We start from the raw sequence: 12861 nt of genomic DNA, 5'->3' as shown, positions 1-12861 counted from the left end.
GTGTGCTTTGGTGCAAAACATTATTATACATTTTTTTATTACCGAGTAGACTTGTATCCTCACACACTCCACAGTTTTGCAGTAAAGTAGCGTAAACACAATATTCCTGTTTTGAAACGGTTTTATTCACATTGACAAACACTTAAAATCATGATTAGGGGCTTTAAAATTACATTTTAAAACAACCACCTTAAAGAGCAAAGAAAAAGGTGACAGGTATTACACACAAACATGAAATTGGTCCATTGAGATACACAGTGCAAAAATCCACAAAGGGGGTTCAACTCTCTGGACTCGTGTAAGGAAAGACCACGCAGACCTGTGCGATGTCATCATATTCGTACGTCCTTTTCAGAAAAGTATCTGTTAATCTCAGTCCTGATATACTCTAAAAAAGACACAAAAAATACAACATGCAACGTCAAACGGACATGATAATACATATCCAAGTAGCCATGTGTTAAAGCGAGTTTAAAGTTTGTACCTGTAAGCCCTGAACAGATGACAGGACCTTGAGTGGAATAGATAGAGACGCGTTGGGGCTGAGTTTACCCAACTGTCTGCCCGACACCCCACACCAGTGGATGGACCGAGTGTTATACATCTCAAGCAGCAGATCCATGGTCCTCTCACTGAGAATGAACACGCTCGGTCAAAGATCTCAGTATCTTCACCAATGATCTTCGAGTTTCAGAGTGATGCTCTCACCTGCAGTTAGTGATTTTACAGGTGATGTCAAAAGGTTCTTCAAGATTGACAGTGTCTGGGATGAGTTCAAGAGAAAGCCTGACGTCACCGTAACCAGGAGCCTACAAGAGAAGAGTCTTTAGAGCTGCTGTAGACATACAAAAGTGAACCTAGGTCCTTGACTCTGATTGGATGATTACCAATGCAAATAATAAAATCGAATTACTGTACTGTGTGTTCCTGTAGCTTATTGGTCAACTGCCATAGCAAACTGTAAAATAAATCGTATTAAATGTATAGCTTAAATGCACGGTCGGTTGCTTTGAATAAAATTCCAAGACTATTACAATGTCCTTAAAATGACATTTGTTGCAGTGTGTATTGTTGCTGTGTGTGACTGTAAACAGTCTGCCAAGTTGTAAAGCCGAAAGTAATCGAAAATGTATTGGCTTGAGAAAAAAAGAGTCGACTCTAATTTCAGTTCCGGATTTGCGTCGCTCGATGTAATGCCCGCCTACTTCCCATTTGTGTCGCTGTACGCGGTAGACCAATCACAGCAGACTAGACCATCTAACCAATCAGATCAGAGTAGGCTGATAGAAAAGAAGGGATTAGACAGATGAATCGCTGAATGAATCATTTCAGTCACTCAAGACTATAGTGGTAATAATAACTACCCCAGTACGGTTTGCTTTTCTACATTCTTCAAAATATCTTATATTGTTTTCAACAGAACAAATACATTTCTAAAGATTTTTTTTCCTACTATGGTGGTCAATGGGGTCCATTGATCAGAACAAAGGCATTTATACAACTTGAGTGCGTTAAATCAATTTTTATTTTTTGGGTGAACTGTCCATTTAAGTGTTCGTATAGAAGAAAGTTTATTTTTTAAATAAGCTCATTTTAATCAGGTGTTGGGTGATATCTATGTACCACATCAAATGTGCATTTTATTTCTCCCAAATCCATTATATAATTTCCTCCTGGAGGATAAATAACTACTTTCTCACACACTGCAGCATTGTTTTTGTCACCAAACGAAGATGGTCTACACTGAAACCCATACCATCCTCTGTAGTTGGCTGGTCTGTAGTCTGCCTCTCTCTCCAAGGTTGGTTTTCCACACAATGTCTAGTTTGCCAATGACCGTCACCCCCTTTATAACCCCGGCCTTCTCTGCAAACTCCGGCTTGGGCTTCAAGCAGTATAAATACTGCCTGGTGTCCGAGGGCTGAAGATAGGACATCGTCCCAAACGTCGACTCGCTGCAGAAATACAAAAACATTGAGGAAAAATGTACAGGTACTGCATCAATAGGATTCAGCAAATTTACACAACGCAGGAATGAAAAACTATGTAGTTATGGATGATATACTTTACAACAACATGTACAAAATAAATAAGAAATGCATACAGTACCTCAGTTCTTCAGCAGCCACAGTGTTGAGTTCAGTTACGTTATACATCAAAGAAGGTTCCAGAGACACCTTCTCCATGAACATTGGGGATGTGGTGATGTTCTGGATCTGGGCCTCGAGGAACACCTCATCTGTCTGGAATGTTGGAAACCATGAGATCAGATCAACCAACCAGCAGCCAATCCAAATCATTTTTTCGATCTTGAATAAGACTCCATGCAGCATTTTACAGTCGCCCGTAAAAGTATTTGGACAGTTTTGTCACAATTGAAAGTGCATGAATAATATTTGTTTTAATAGCTAAAAAGTGTTCTTGTAGATTTACCATTGCAAAATAAATTGACTTTAATATTTCATTATCTAATATAACACTAATGAAATATTTTAAATGTGTCATGAGTGTCCAAATACCTTCAGAGGCACTTTAAATGATTACTTTAGACACATTACCCTGGAGTGATACTTTATTTGAAGGGCTCTGCATACATCATTAACTTTAATAGTAAACTCAGGCATTAAAGTGATAGTTCACCCAAAAATAAAAATTCTTCATCCTTTACTCGCCCTCTTGTCATTTCAAACCTGTATGACTTTCCTTCTTCCGCGGAACACAAAAGAAGATATATTCTGCATTATATTCTGATTATGTTCTGCAGAAAGAAGAAAGTCATAAAGGTTTGAAATGACAAGTTGGTAAATAAATGATGACAGATTTTAGGGGTAAACTATCCCTTTAAGATCCAGGCATTAAATAACATTAGTGTCTCTTCGGTTGTGTATCTGTGAAGAGAATTTTGTACTATGTAATATTGTGGCCCCTCAAATCAAGCTCTTCAGAAAAGTTGAAGTGTGATTTATCAATTTGTTTAATGCTGAAAGGCAAATACTGAATTCTGGTTGATCTCTTAGCAGAAGATTAGTATATTAAAAGTGGAAGGTTAGTTCATGCCTGCAGTTCAGCAGCACCTTTTGACAAAAAGTATTTGTTAGAGCAGAAAGCAAAAGTTCCCATCCCAAGTCTGATTATTCAATAACCAAAAATATTTACATGTACACAGATTTTAACTTTAAACAAACTAATCACATCTTTAAATATATTACACGAAATGTAATGCATCAAGTATATTGGGATTAAAACAAAGAAAAAAAATGGGCATAAATGATCCATAGAAAACAAGCGTGAATTTCTCCCACTCTGTTAAACAGATTTAGCTGATTGGCTGTATAGTTTTCTCCCTGGTTTGCACTGGCAAAATCAGTCAAAGGGAAAGCAGAAACATTAAAAGTTAATGGTTGTCAGGGTGAACATGGAAAAAGTATTTCACTTCAGATTTTTGATATTCTATATCATTTAAAAATGTAATAATGAGAGATCAATAAGGGCAAAAAGGTTTGAATGGAGCTGTCCAACAATTTCAAGACAACAAAGATTCTATCTATAAATGGTGAAATCCCGTGAGAAATACACTTATATTTCAACTCTGTTCTGCCCATATATCTTAGCAACTGCTGCGGTCTATCATAATATCATACAAACCAAGATAATACGAAATAATAAGTTGCAAGAGTGACCGTTTTTTCATCATTTACTCTCCTTCAAGTTGTTACAAACCCTATAAGCGTTGTTGTTCTGCTGAACATAATAAGATATTTGGAAGAATGTTTGTAACCAAACTGCCCCAGATCTATTTTGTTTCCAACATTTTTCAAAATATATTTTCTGTCTGTAAAATAGAACAGCGGAACTTATACAGGTTTGGAACAGCTTGAGGGTGAGTATTTGATGACAAAATTGTCACTTTTGGATGAACTATCCCTCTAATACAGTAAACTACAAATATTCTATTTGAACATACTATTATGTACATGTCAGGGCAATGTGTGTACTACTTTCTTACAGAAGGTGCTATCCTTTCTAGTTTGCTAAACTGAATACTGAAATACTTTTTCAGTGTTTTCCCCTTTGTGTATCACAGGCTCAAAAGAAGAAAAGAAACAGGTTATGCTGAAAAATGAAAAGTTGCAATGGAAAAGGGAAAACGATTACCACAGAACTGAGGTCACTCTAATGGAGGAATAAAACACAAAAAATAAACATTAGAGAAGTGAAGGTTACATGCGGAGAATATGACAACGTCCGTTCTCAACTTCAGGCAGCGTCAAGTTGAACAAAACTGATCATGAATGAAACACAGATACTAATAAAAAAGAATATCAAATGAAACGTGTGTAAAATGGGGTCTCTACAAGCGCAGATATACTACACATTACTATCAAAAGCTCAGAGGCGATACAGAAGAGCAGATTCAACAGTGTACACTGTAAAGAAACTGTAATTTTAAAATTTTCCGGTATCTTTTTAACAGATTTTTCACATAAAAAAACAGATTTTCATGAATATTTTAAAATACAGTCAAAACCCGTAAATTACAGAAAAAGACTGTAAATTTACAAGAAAACAAGGGTTAATTTAAGTTTACAGGGAAAAAACATTATTCTACAGTTAATTTCTGGTGCTCTGTCTGCAGTTTCTTTTAACAAGATTTCTTTTTTTTCAGTTTATTTTTAAATAGGGTCAAAAACTATAAAATTACAGAAAAAGACAACTTATTTACAAGAAAAATGGGGAAAACAATTTAATATATATCCTTACCATTTTAAACGGGGAAAAATATTTTACGGTATATTTCTGTTTTCCAGTTCACAGAAAATATCCATTTTTATACTGATTTACTGATTAACCATGCAAAACAATAACACCGGACTGATTTGCTATGTGGTCAATGCAAACTTACCTCAGCATTGTAGAATTTGGTTTTTACATCTAGAGGCTTGAGAACCTGGTTTAAAAGAGAGTAAAAACTGAAGTTTGAGCTGCAGCTCGACTCAACAGAATCCATTAAAACAAGCAATATAACACAACACAAGGATTAATTTGGTTAATGCATCACTAGTGCTTCTTCGGTTGTGTTGGGTTGGGCGAGATCTCGTGCTTTCGTTCAAATGTCACGCTTTAGTGTCAATGAAATGTCTCAACCCTCTGCTAAATTACTTAAGAGTGATGCCTGCGGTTTACATCCAATTACAAGGCAACAGAAATGAGAGGAGAAATTCAGCTCACCTGAAATTTGAAAAACTTCCTAAAGTAAAGTTTCTCTCCAGACTGAGTGGTGTAGCTCACTGCGCAGACCAAGCTGAAATCAAGAACGACGGCATGCAAATATGGTAAGAAAAACTGTTTGACATTCAATTGTGATTTTTCTGTGTAATTACAAAGGGCGAGTAAAACCCAATGAAATGGTTTGAAAACCTCAGTATTCAAAGAGATGTTCTGAGTTCAAAACTGAAAAAGTGGTCTATTGGCAAATCTTTCTTGATGGTTTACAAACAAAAATGTACAATATTAATGTTTGTTGATGACATTTATTATTAAACATATGTGCTATTTTATTTAAAAGCGGACCGTTTAAATCTATTACACTTTTCTTTTGGGAACATATATGATAATTTGTTGCTATACTTTCTATATAGGACATTATAACAAGACACTTATAATTTTATAATATTTAATTAATAATTAATTAATTAAACCAGTATTAAATGTAAATCATTTAAAAATTAATAAATGCAAGTATTTATGAATTATGGAATTATATAGAATTTATGAATAAAAGCAAAAAGTAGAGAGCATTTTTTTATTTCTCACTAATTAAAAACTAAAAGCATGTCACACTCGTTTTGAACCTGGAACATTCCTCTTAACAGTCTACTAAGGATCTGAGACTTTTGTCCGTCAAGGGTCACCGTACATGTGTGTCCCAATCTCCTTGACCTCATGATGGATGACATCATCAATACAGCACTCTGGTTTGAGTTCAGATACGGCCGAGTTCGACGCAGATAAATTTAACCTCTGTGAGCTCGTCTGCAAATCAGCCTGTCGAGACAAACAATCACGGGACAGCAGTGAGACAGAAAAAGATCTCACTCACAACCCCAGGCGATAATCTGTGACTTGAAAGCCGTTACCTTTACGAGGATATCTTTGACCATTTGAGTGCTGTCATTGTGCACACTGATGTAACTGGAGAAGGTCTCGCCAAGGAAAATATTTCTGATTGGGAAATGGAGAAGGACGCTTATCAAATCATGTTTGGAAACTCAAAATGACATAAATTTCAAATTTGATTTAAAGCATTACCCAAAATTCTGAGGCAGGGTAAGCATTTCCCCCAGGATTAGTGTTTCTGCCCCCTTCACGGTAGATGGATCATCTTTCATAAGTTGTATAAATGAATCACCTGTAGACATGTGATATGTAAAACCTCTTGGCTGACAGCCAGGTTGTAGATTTAGATGTCTATTAGATGCCCGGGTCTGTATAACCAATTTCTTATTACAGCATACCACAGTCATATCCTATAATATTAAAGTTAATGTGCACATACATCATGAGCAGCAATAACCAAACAAATAATTGTTTTGTGTTACTTAGGAATAATTATAGGCATATCTTCAACTATGAGCACTTTTACATCCAGGGGTTAGTTTAACTCTAGGGCTTTGCAATTGATCGGACAAGGATCACAGAAACAAAAGAATCGAGGTAAAGGGATTATTGTGGCGCGTTCTTTTTTGCAAGGATCTGCTTTTTTTCTTCTTGTGTTATGAATCGCATTCCTTTACAGTGAAGCAGCTGTGCTATTACATTGACTTTTCAGCTGGATTTCCAGTTTAAAAGACAAGTTTTTATTTATTTGTTCTATGTTGATAGGAAAGATCATTGTGATCTCAATATTAGCCAGAATAATCATTATAATTTTTTTGTCATAATTGAGAGGTCCTAACTAAAACAAAGAGACCTTATTATTATAACTACTTTGTTTTGTGTTTTCTAGGGCTGTTAACCGATTAATTGCGGTCAATCGAATCCAGAATAAAAGTTTGTGTTTACATCATATATGTCTCTGCTCTGTGCATTTTCATTTTGTATTTATAAACACATATTTAGGAAACATTTAGATGTATTTATTAATACTATATTTACCAATAATTTGAATGATATAAAAGCATTGATTATTATTATTTTTTTATTTTTAATTTTTTTAATTTTTTTATTATTTTTCTTAAATATATACACGTGTTTAGAAAATTACAAAATTAATACTAGGCATAGTACACAGGTATAAATTATATAAACACAAACCTTTATTCTGGATCCGATTATTCGCGATTACTCATTTGACCGCCTTAGTGTTTTCATATCAAACATCTTTTTTTGCCATGTGTTAGTCATTTACTTCAAAATTAGTATACATTTAATTCTTTAAGCCTTGCCCAGAGCCATTAATAGAGTGAGTTGCTTCTTCTAAGTTGACTCCAATGGAACAGTTTTTTACAGTCAATAGTTCCCGGAATTTTCCAGTAACGCATGGAGCTGCGACTAAACAGACCAACTGAGGTAAACTTCTAACCCATTTAAAGACGAAAGCCATTTAATGAATAAAAAATTAAAGAAATAAAGCATCTGTGACAGTGTGAGCTTATTTTGTAAATGTAGCTGAAAAAAGACCCGAATCCAAATAAAACCAGGCGGCCGTGTACAGCGATTCCATTCAATTCACATTTCTGATAATACATTCAGCTCATTGACGCTGATTTATAGGGGTATATTTTACCTCCTCATATAAATAGAAGTGCTACTCAGAACTGTCATAATGACATGTGGCTCTTGAATGCAGATGCTAGCGATCACATTTCAGAGCCGTTGGCCCAGCAAACAAAACACAAACATTGCAAATTGCTGTTATATCTTTAGTGTATATTTGGGGACGATATAATGCTGTTAATAGCATACAGGGAAGAACAATTCTTGACTTGTTAATGTTGATAAATGTGTTGCATTAAAACACATAAAACAACATCATTCTTTAGCTGTTAACAACAAAAATGTCTATTTGTGTTGCAACTAATTTTCTATTTACATGTGAATATGTTAATTAGTTTGTAGTACAATTGTTTTATTGTTTCCAGATACAAAAACAGGGTAACAGACAGCACAAACAGTATCAGATATCTTGAGGAGTTTCAAAAGCAGGAGTGTGTAAAGTATTATTAGATTCTACCTGGAAGATCTCTGTCCTCACATGTCACTGGCATGTTTGTGAAAAGTGTCGGTTTGGTCAGTCTCATCACTGCAGAGAAAAACATAGAAGACTATTAATAACATGAGTTAATGTTACACAGTAAAAAACACTTATGATGAACTCTAGATCTATGTTTTGTTGGTTTCGCTTACGACAGAAACAACCAGGGACCTAAACTCTGTTAGCTAGCTTTTCACGTTTGCCTCACTGACTATACTGTAAAATAAAGTGATATTTATCCACACAAAATTCAACAACACCAAACGACAGACCCAAGTGTTGCCCTCTTGTCTTTAGCTGACGGCGATGTTGTGATGCATGAGCTGTGACCATCTGGAAAGTTAAACCATTTAACGACACAAAAAGGTGCCTATCACTCTAATATTCTGTATTCTGAATAAATCTACAGCTCATAGCCATACAACACCAATGATTAAATCCCCAAATCAAATCAAGATAGGTCAAAGGTTAAAATCACAACCGTAGTTGGGCCAAACATGAACAAACCCAAGAGTCGGTTGTAAATTAAACTATGTTGTGTTGTTTCAGACCAAAATACTGGACTGTTTGAACACATGGTTGAGTCACACATTAACGTTTTCTGGGTTATTCACCATATGCATCCCTTTTTGAGCATTTAAATTATATTTAGTTATTCTATTTTGTATTACATTAGGCATTTTCATTATGTGACATTCATTTCATGGCAATAATACATTAGGTCAAAAATAAACCATTCTCTTTATGTGGTGAGAGCACAAGGCATGTCAACACAAATGGGCAATTCCACATATGTTTTTGTTATAATTTGAGGGAAATATTGAGGTAATCTTTTGTACTTTAAGAGGGTGAAGAAAATTTACAAAAACACCTTAAAGGGATTTAATTGTCCCAAAACTGGGGGGCAAAATCTGTCTGGTTATAAGCATTCTTCCAAATATCTTACTCTGTGTTCATCAGAACAAAGACATTTATACAGGTTTGGAACAACTGGTAGGTGAGTAAATGATGACAGCATTTTCATTTTTGAAGTATCCCTTTAAAGGACTGAGCTAGTAAATTCAACACTCATCACATGAGTTTATAAGCCCATTGATCAATTCAGAAGCAACAGTGACCAGCAGATCAGGCTGCATTGCAATACATTAGAGAAGTCATTTGTTATAAACTAGAGACACATGTTCATGACAAGCATGTTTAAATAAACCACCGCATGTCAGTCATTCAACAGTTGTAATATTAACAATCTGTGAACAGTCCAAATGTCAAAAACTACACAAATTCATTCGAAACCACCAAAAGAGCATTCTGCCTGTGAAGTGTTCTTTGACAGCTTGATGTTTGCCTGAATCTCCAGCTAGATTCCAGACGGGCTGTCTTCAAATTAAACTCAAATTTACATCACAACAGCAACATGACAGAACGACACACTGACACACATCTAGTAAACACGGAAAGTGTCTTAAACTCTAGTGAGCCGACACCTCAAACTGAGGTTTTAGGGATCATGTACGCATGTATAATGTCTGAATGGTGCTTTAAAATACTGTCTAGGTAGGCAACTTAATAGTTTTTAAGACACTCTCTTCCTAGCAGACATTATTAGCAATTTACATAGCAGTGACAGTTAATTTTAGACAAAAAGTTCATTCAAACGTCGTCTTTAAACACGTCGTGTAAACACACACACGTGTCGTTGTTCAGATAGTCAGAGGCAGTTTCATTGCCACACTGTGTAAGTTAAACACCGTAGTACCTTTTAAAGCGAGAAGATGCTCTTGTTTTGCTTGGTTGACATCCATCTTGTCTGCTGAGTGGTCTGACCTTTCACCCGCACACAACAGCTGATCACGGCGAGTAAAGAGGGACAAACCGCGCATCAGAAACAGCGACAACGTACAATAACTTATTCGAAACGGTATTAAAACACATTTTAATGCTTTTAATTGTAGTATTTCTACGACGCTTTAATTGAAGATACGTAACACTTGTTTTGTGTTCAAAAATCTTCATTGAATAAATTGATGTGATTGTTGTGAATTGACTCCATGATGCCCCCCAGTGGATGAGTGTGAAACCACAGTTTGAACCTACATGACCTTTCTGATGCTGATGATGAAAACTCATTAAACATTGATTTTTTTCATACATTGATATATTATAAAGTAAATATACCATATAAATCACGCCTTCATAAAGTTTTTGTACACAAAAGACTGTTTTATTTTTATGCTCAGGGGATATTTCTGTGCACAGATAATGTGGGGGGGTTTTCTGTCCTTGAAGAAATCTTTTCTGGTGCTCTGGCGGTATCTTTCTTATGCTCAAGTGACATTTTTCTTGTGCTCCGTAGTTATTTTTCTAATGCTCAAAAGTAAATTTTCTTGTGTTCAAATGAAATGCAGATTTGCTGCCACTGGGACTATCTGTGGCTTTATGTGTGGCCCGGGCTTGGGAAGATAAAGCACGGTTTTCTTAAAAACGCTCTGGCTGATGATGTTGCCACCATGGCTGGGAGTATCGAGGGACTCCAGTCCATGAAGTCATCCTCATCAACTTCAATTGGCTCTTCGTCCATGTAACTGGAAGAGGAAGCCCAAGAGAAAGATGATGGGATGGCAGATTCCTCATCAACTTCCATGGGTTCTTCGTCCATGTTACTGGAAGAGGAAGCCCAAGAGAAAGATGATGGGATGGCAGATGGTGTGAAGGGACTCAAAGCCACGCACGCATCATAGTGCAGCGGTTCATCCACCCGCAAGGCAAACATTTGCATGTCAGTGCCAGGCGTTTGAAACTGGGAAGGAAGGCTGGCATATGTCAAGCAGCCACTCGGCTGTTGTGGTGGTTTACACCTCCCAGATGCCATAGGACCAACGGCAAACCTGTGCCTGTAAGCACATGCATTCTGACTTAGTCACTGGGACCGGTTGCATAAACTGTTTAGACTAGTATTAGAACTTAGTCATGTGATTATTTTCTTCAAGTCTGGTCCTAACTTCTCCAAGTCAATCACATAAAAATGTAGATTGGGCAAATTGAAATGTGAAAAGTATGAGTGATCAGTCCTAACCAATTGCTTGTCAGTGAGACTAGTTGTAAAATGCAGTTTTAAGTGAATCTGACTCATGTCTGTGTTTTGTGGGCAATCGGCGTGCGTGCGTGCAGAATGTAAACAACACAAACTTATAGCGAATCTACAGTAATGAATAATACGATCATGTATTGTGTGCTCGTGCTTTAGTTCCGCCCACTGTGAGCCTCCAGGCAGGTATAAAATAATCCTACAGCTGTAACTGTCTTTTCTAAATGTGATCAAACTAAATACTCTTCGAAGATATGAAGTATGCAATACTACTCTATAGGTACCGTTCTCAAGATTAATATGAGATTGGTAGAAACTACGTGTGTTACCTTCGTGTGAGACTTCTCTTAGGTGCTTTGTACGAAGACATCGTCAAACTTGTGCAGAAACAATCCTAAAGCTGACGATCTGACTGAAGCTGTGACGTACCTGTTGTTTTGGTTTCTATGACGACGTATCAAGCGCGTCATCTGAAGTGGCGCTCCTCTGCTGATTGGCCAAAGCCAATTTAGTTCCGTTCTCACTAACACTATTTTTATTTGCAGATATATACAAAACTATAAAGTTTGCTTAAACTTGGTACATTAATAAGCAGACAATTTGCCTAATTTGAGCAGCAATTTTTATTATGTCAGTCTCCAATTGCGCGCCTCCGTCCGTGTGCAGCCAAACCCGGCTTGATTCTGGCAGCATGTTATCACTGTACATTCTGAAATCCCACATATGTGATCGTACTCTCAGGGACACGGGAAAAACAATTCCATATATAACATCGTACAAAGTGTAACATTACTAACAGATTTATGCTATTATGTGACTGTAAATTCCAATGAAGTAGGCATTTATATAGTGCTTTATTGTGTATTGCTGAAGGAAGAATGTAAGTAACCAAACAGATCTCATCCCCATTTGCTGCCATAGTAGGGAAAATAAATATAGGGGTTGATGGGGATGAGATCTCTGGTTAGTTCTTTCAAATCTATTCAGCAAAACACAATCTGAGGGTGAGTAAATAAAATACTTAACATACTCTCGGGTGAACTGCCCCTCTGAATGAAAATAAAGACATCCTTATTTGATAGGGCTTGTTAAACACACACCAGCTGGTTATAAAATAACTGGTAAAAAAGAAAATCAAAACCTGCCTGTCATTCTCTGCCCCAACATCACTGTTCATCCACTTGATCACACTTTGAATTTTAACTACGAACTAAAATGACAGTAAATAATTATATTTTATAATGGAGGTTTTATTGCATATCCTATACCTGCGAGCACCTTGGTTAATGAACATCATTTTTCTAATTAAAAGCAATAAAGTGCAAATTTATATTCTTTTGAATGCTTATTCAATTTTTCTCAATATTTGGGACGGAATATAAAATAATAGACAGAAGGTGCAGAAAAACATTGGCAAACTTACAGAACATAACATTTTATCAAGTCCATTTTTAGCCTCTTGTACTAGAAGACATCTGATGCATTACACCATTCATCCTGCTGTACATTACACTAAAGTCCT

The 12861-nt window shown here is 36.2% G+C and overlaps 1 protein-coding gene across 3 annotated transcripts; it reads right to left on the bottom strand.

The window, feature by feature from the left end:
* Nucleotides 1-103: 103 nt before the first annotated feature.
* On the bottom strand, nt 104-12159 carry trappc13 (trafficking protein particle complex subunit 13). Of its 3 annotated transcripts, none has more exons than XM_056736842.1 (13): nt 11669-12159; nt 8234-8302; nt 6310-6409; nt 6138-6222; nt 5918-6045; nt 5230-5302; nt 4904-4948; nt 4156-4173; nt 2110-2243; nt 1757-1955; nt 709-809; nt 485-632; nt 104-388 (listed from the first exon to the last, which is right to left on the bottom strand). In XM_056736842.1, the coding sequence occupies exons 2-13, from the start codon at nt 8298-8300 to the stop codon at nt 281-283; spliced, it is 1206 nt and encodes a 401-aa protein (XP_056592820.1). In that variant the 5' UTR covers nt 8301-8302; nt 11669-12159; the 3' UTR covers nt 104-280. The 3 variants fall into 3 exon arrangements, with proteins under 3 accessions (XP_056592820.1, XP_056592818.1, XP_056592819.1); XM_056736840.1 differs by lacking the exon at nt 11669-12159 and adding an exon at nt 10011-10078; XM_056736841.1 differs by lacking the exons at nt 4156-4173; nt 11669-12159 and adding an exon at nt 10011-10078.
* Nucleotides 12160-12861: the final 702 nt, after the last annotated feature.

The sequence above is a fragment of the Triplophysa dalaica genome, chromosome 22, assembly GCF_015846415.1.
Source record: "Triplophysa dalaica isolate WHDGS20190420 chromosome 22, ASM1584641v1, whole genome shotgun sequence".
Classification (NCBI taxonomy): Eukaryota; Metazoa; Chordata; class Actinopteri; order Cypriniformes; family Nemacheilidae; genus Triplophysa; species Triplophysa dalaica.
This window is presented reverse-complemented; position numbering and strand designations above follow the sequence as displayed.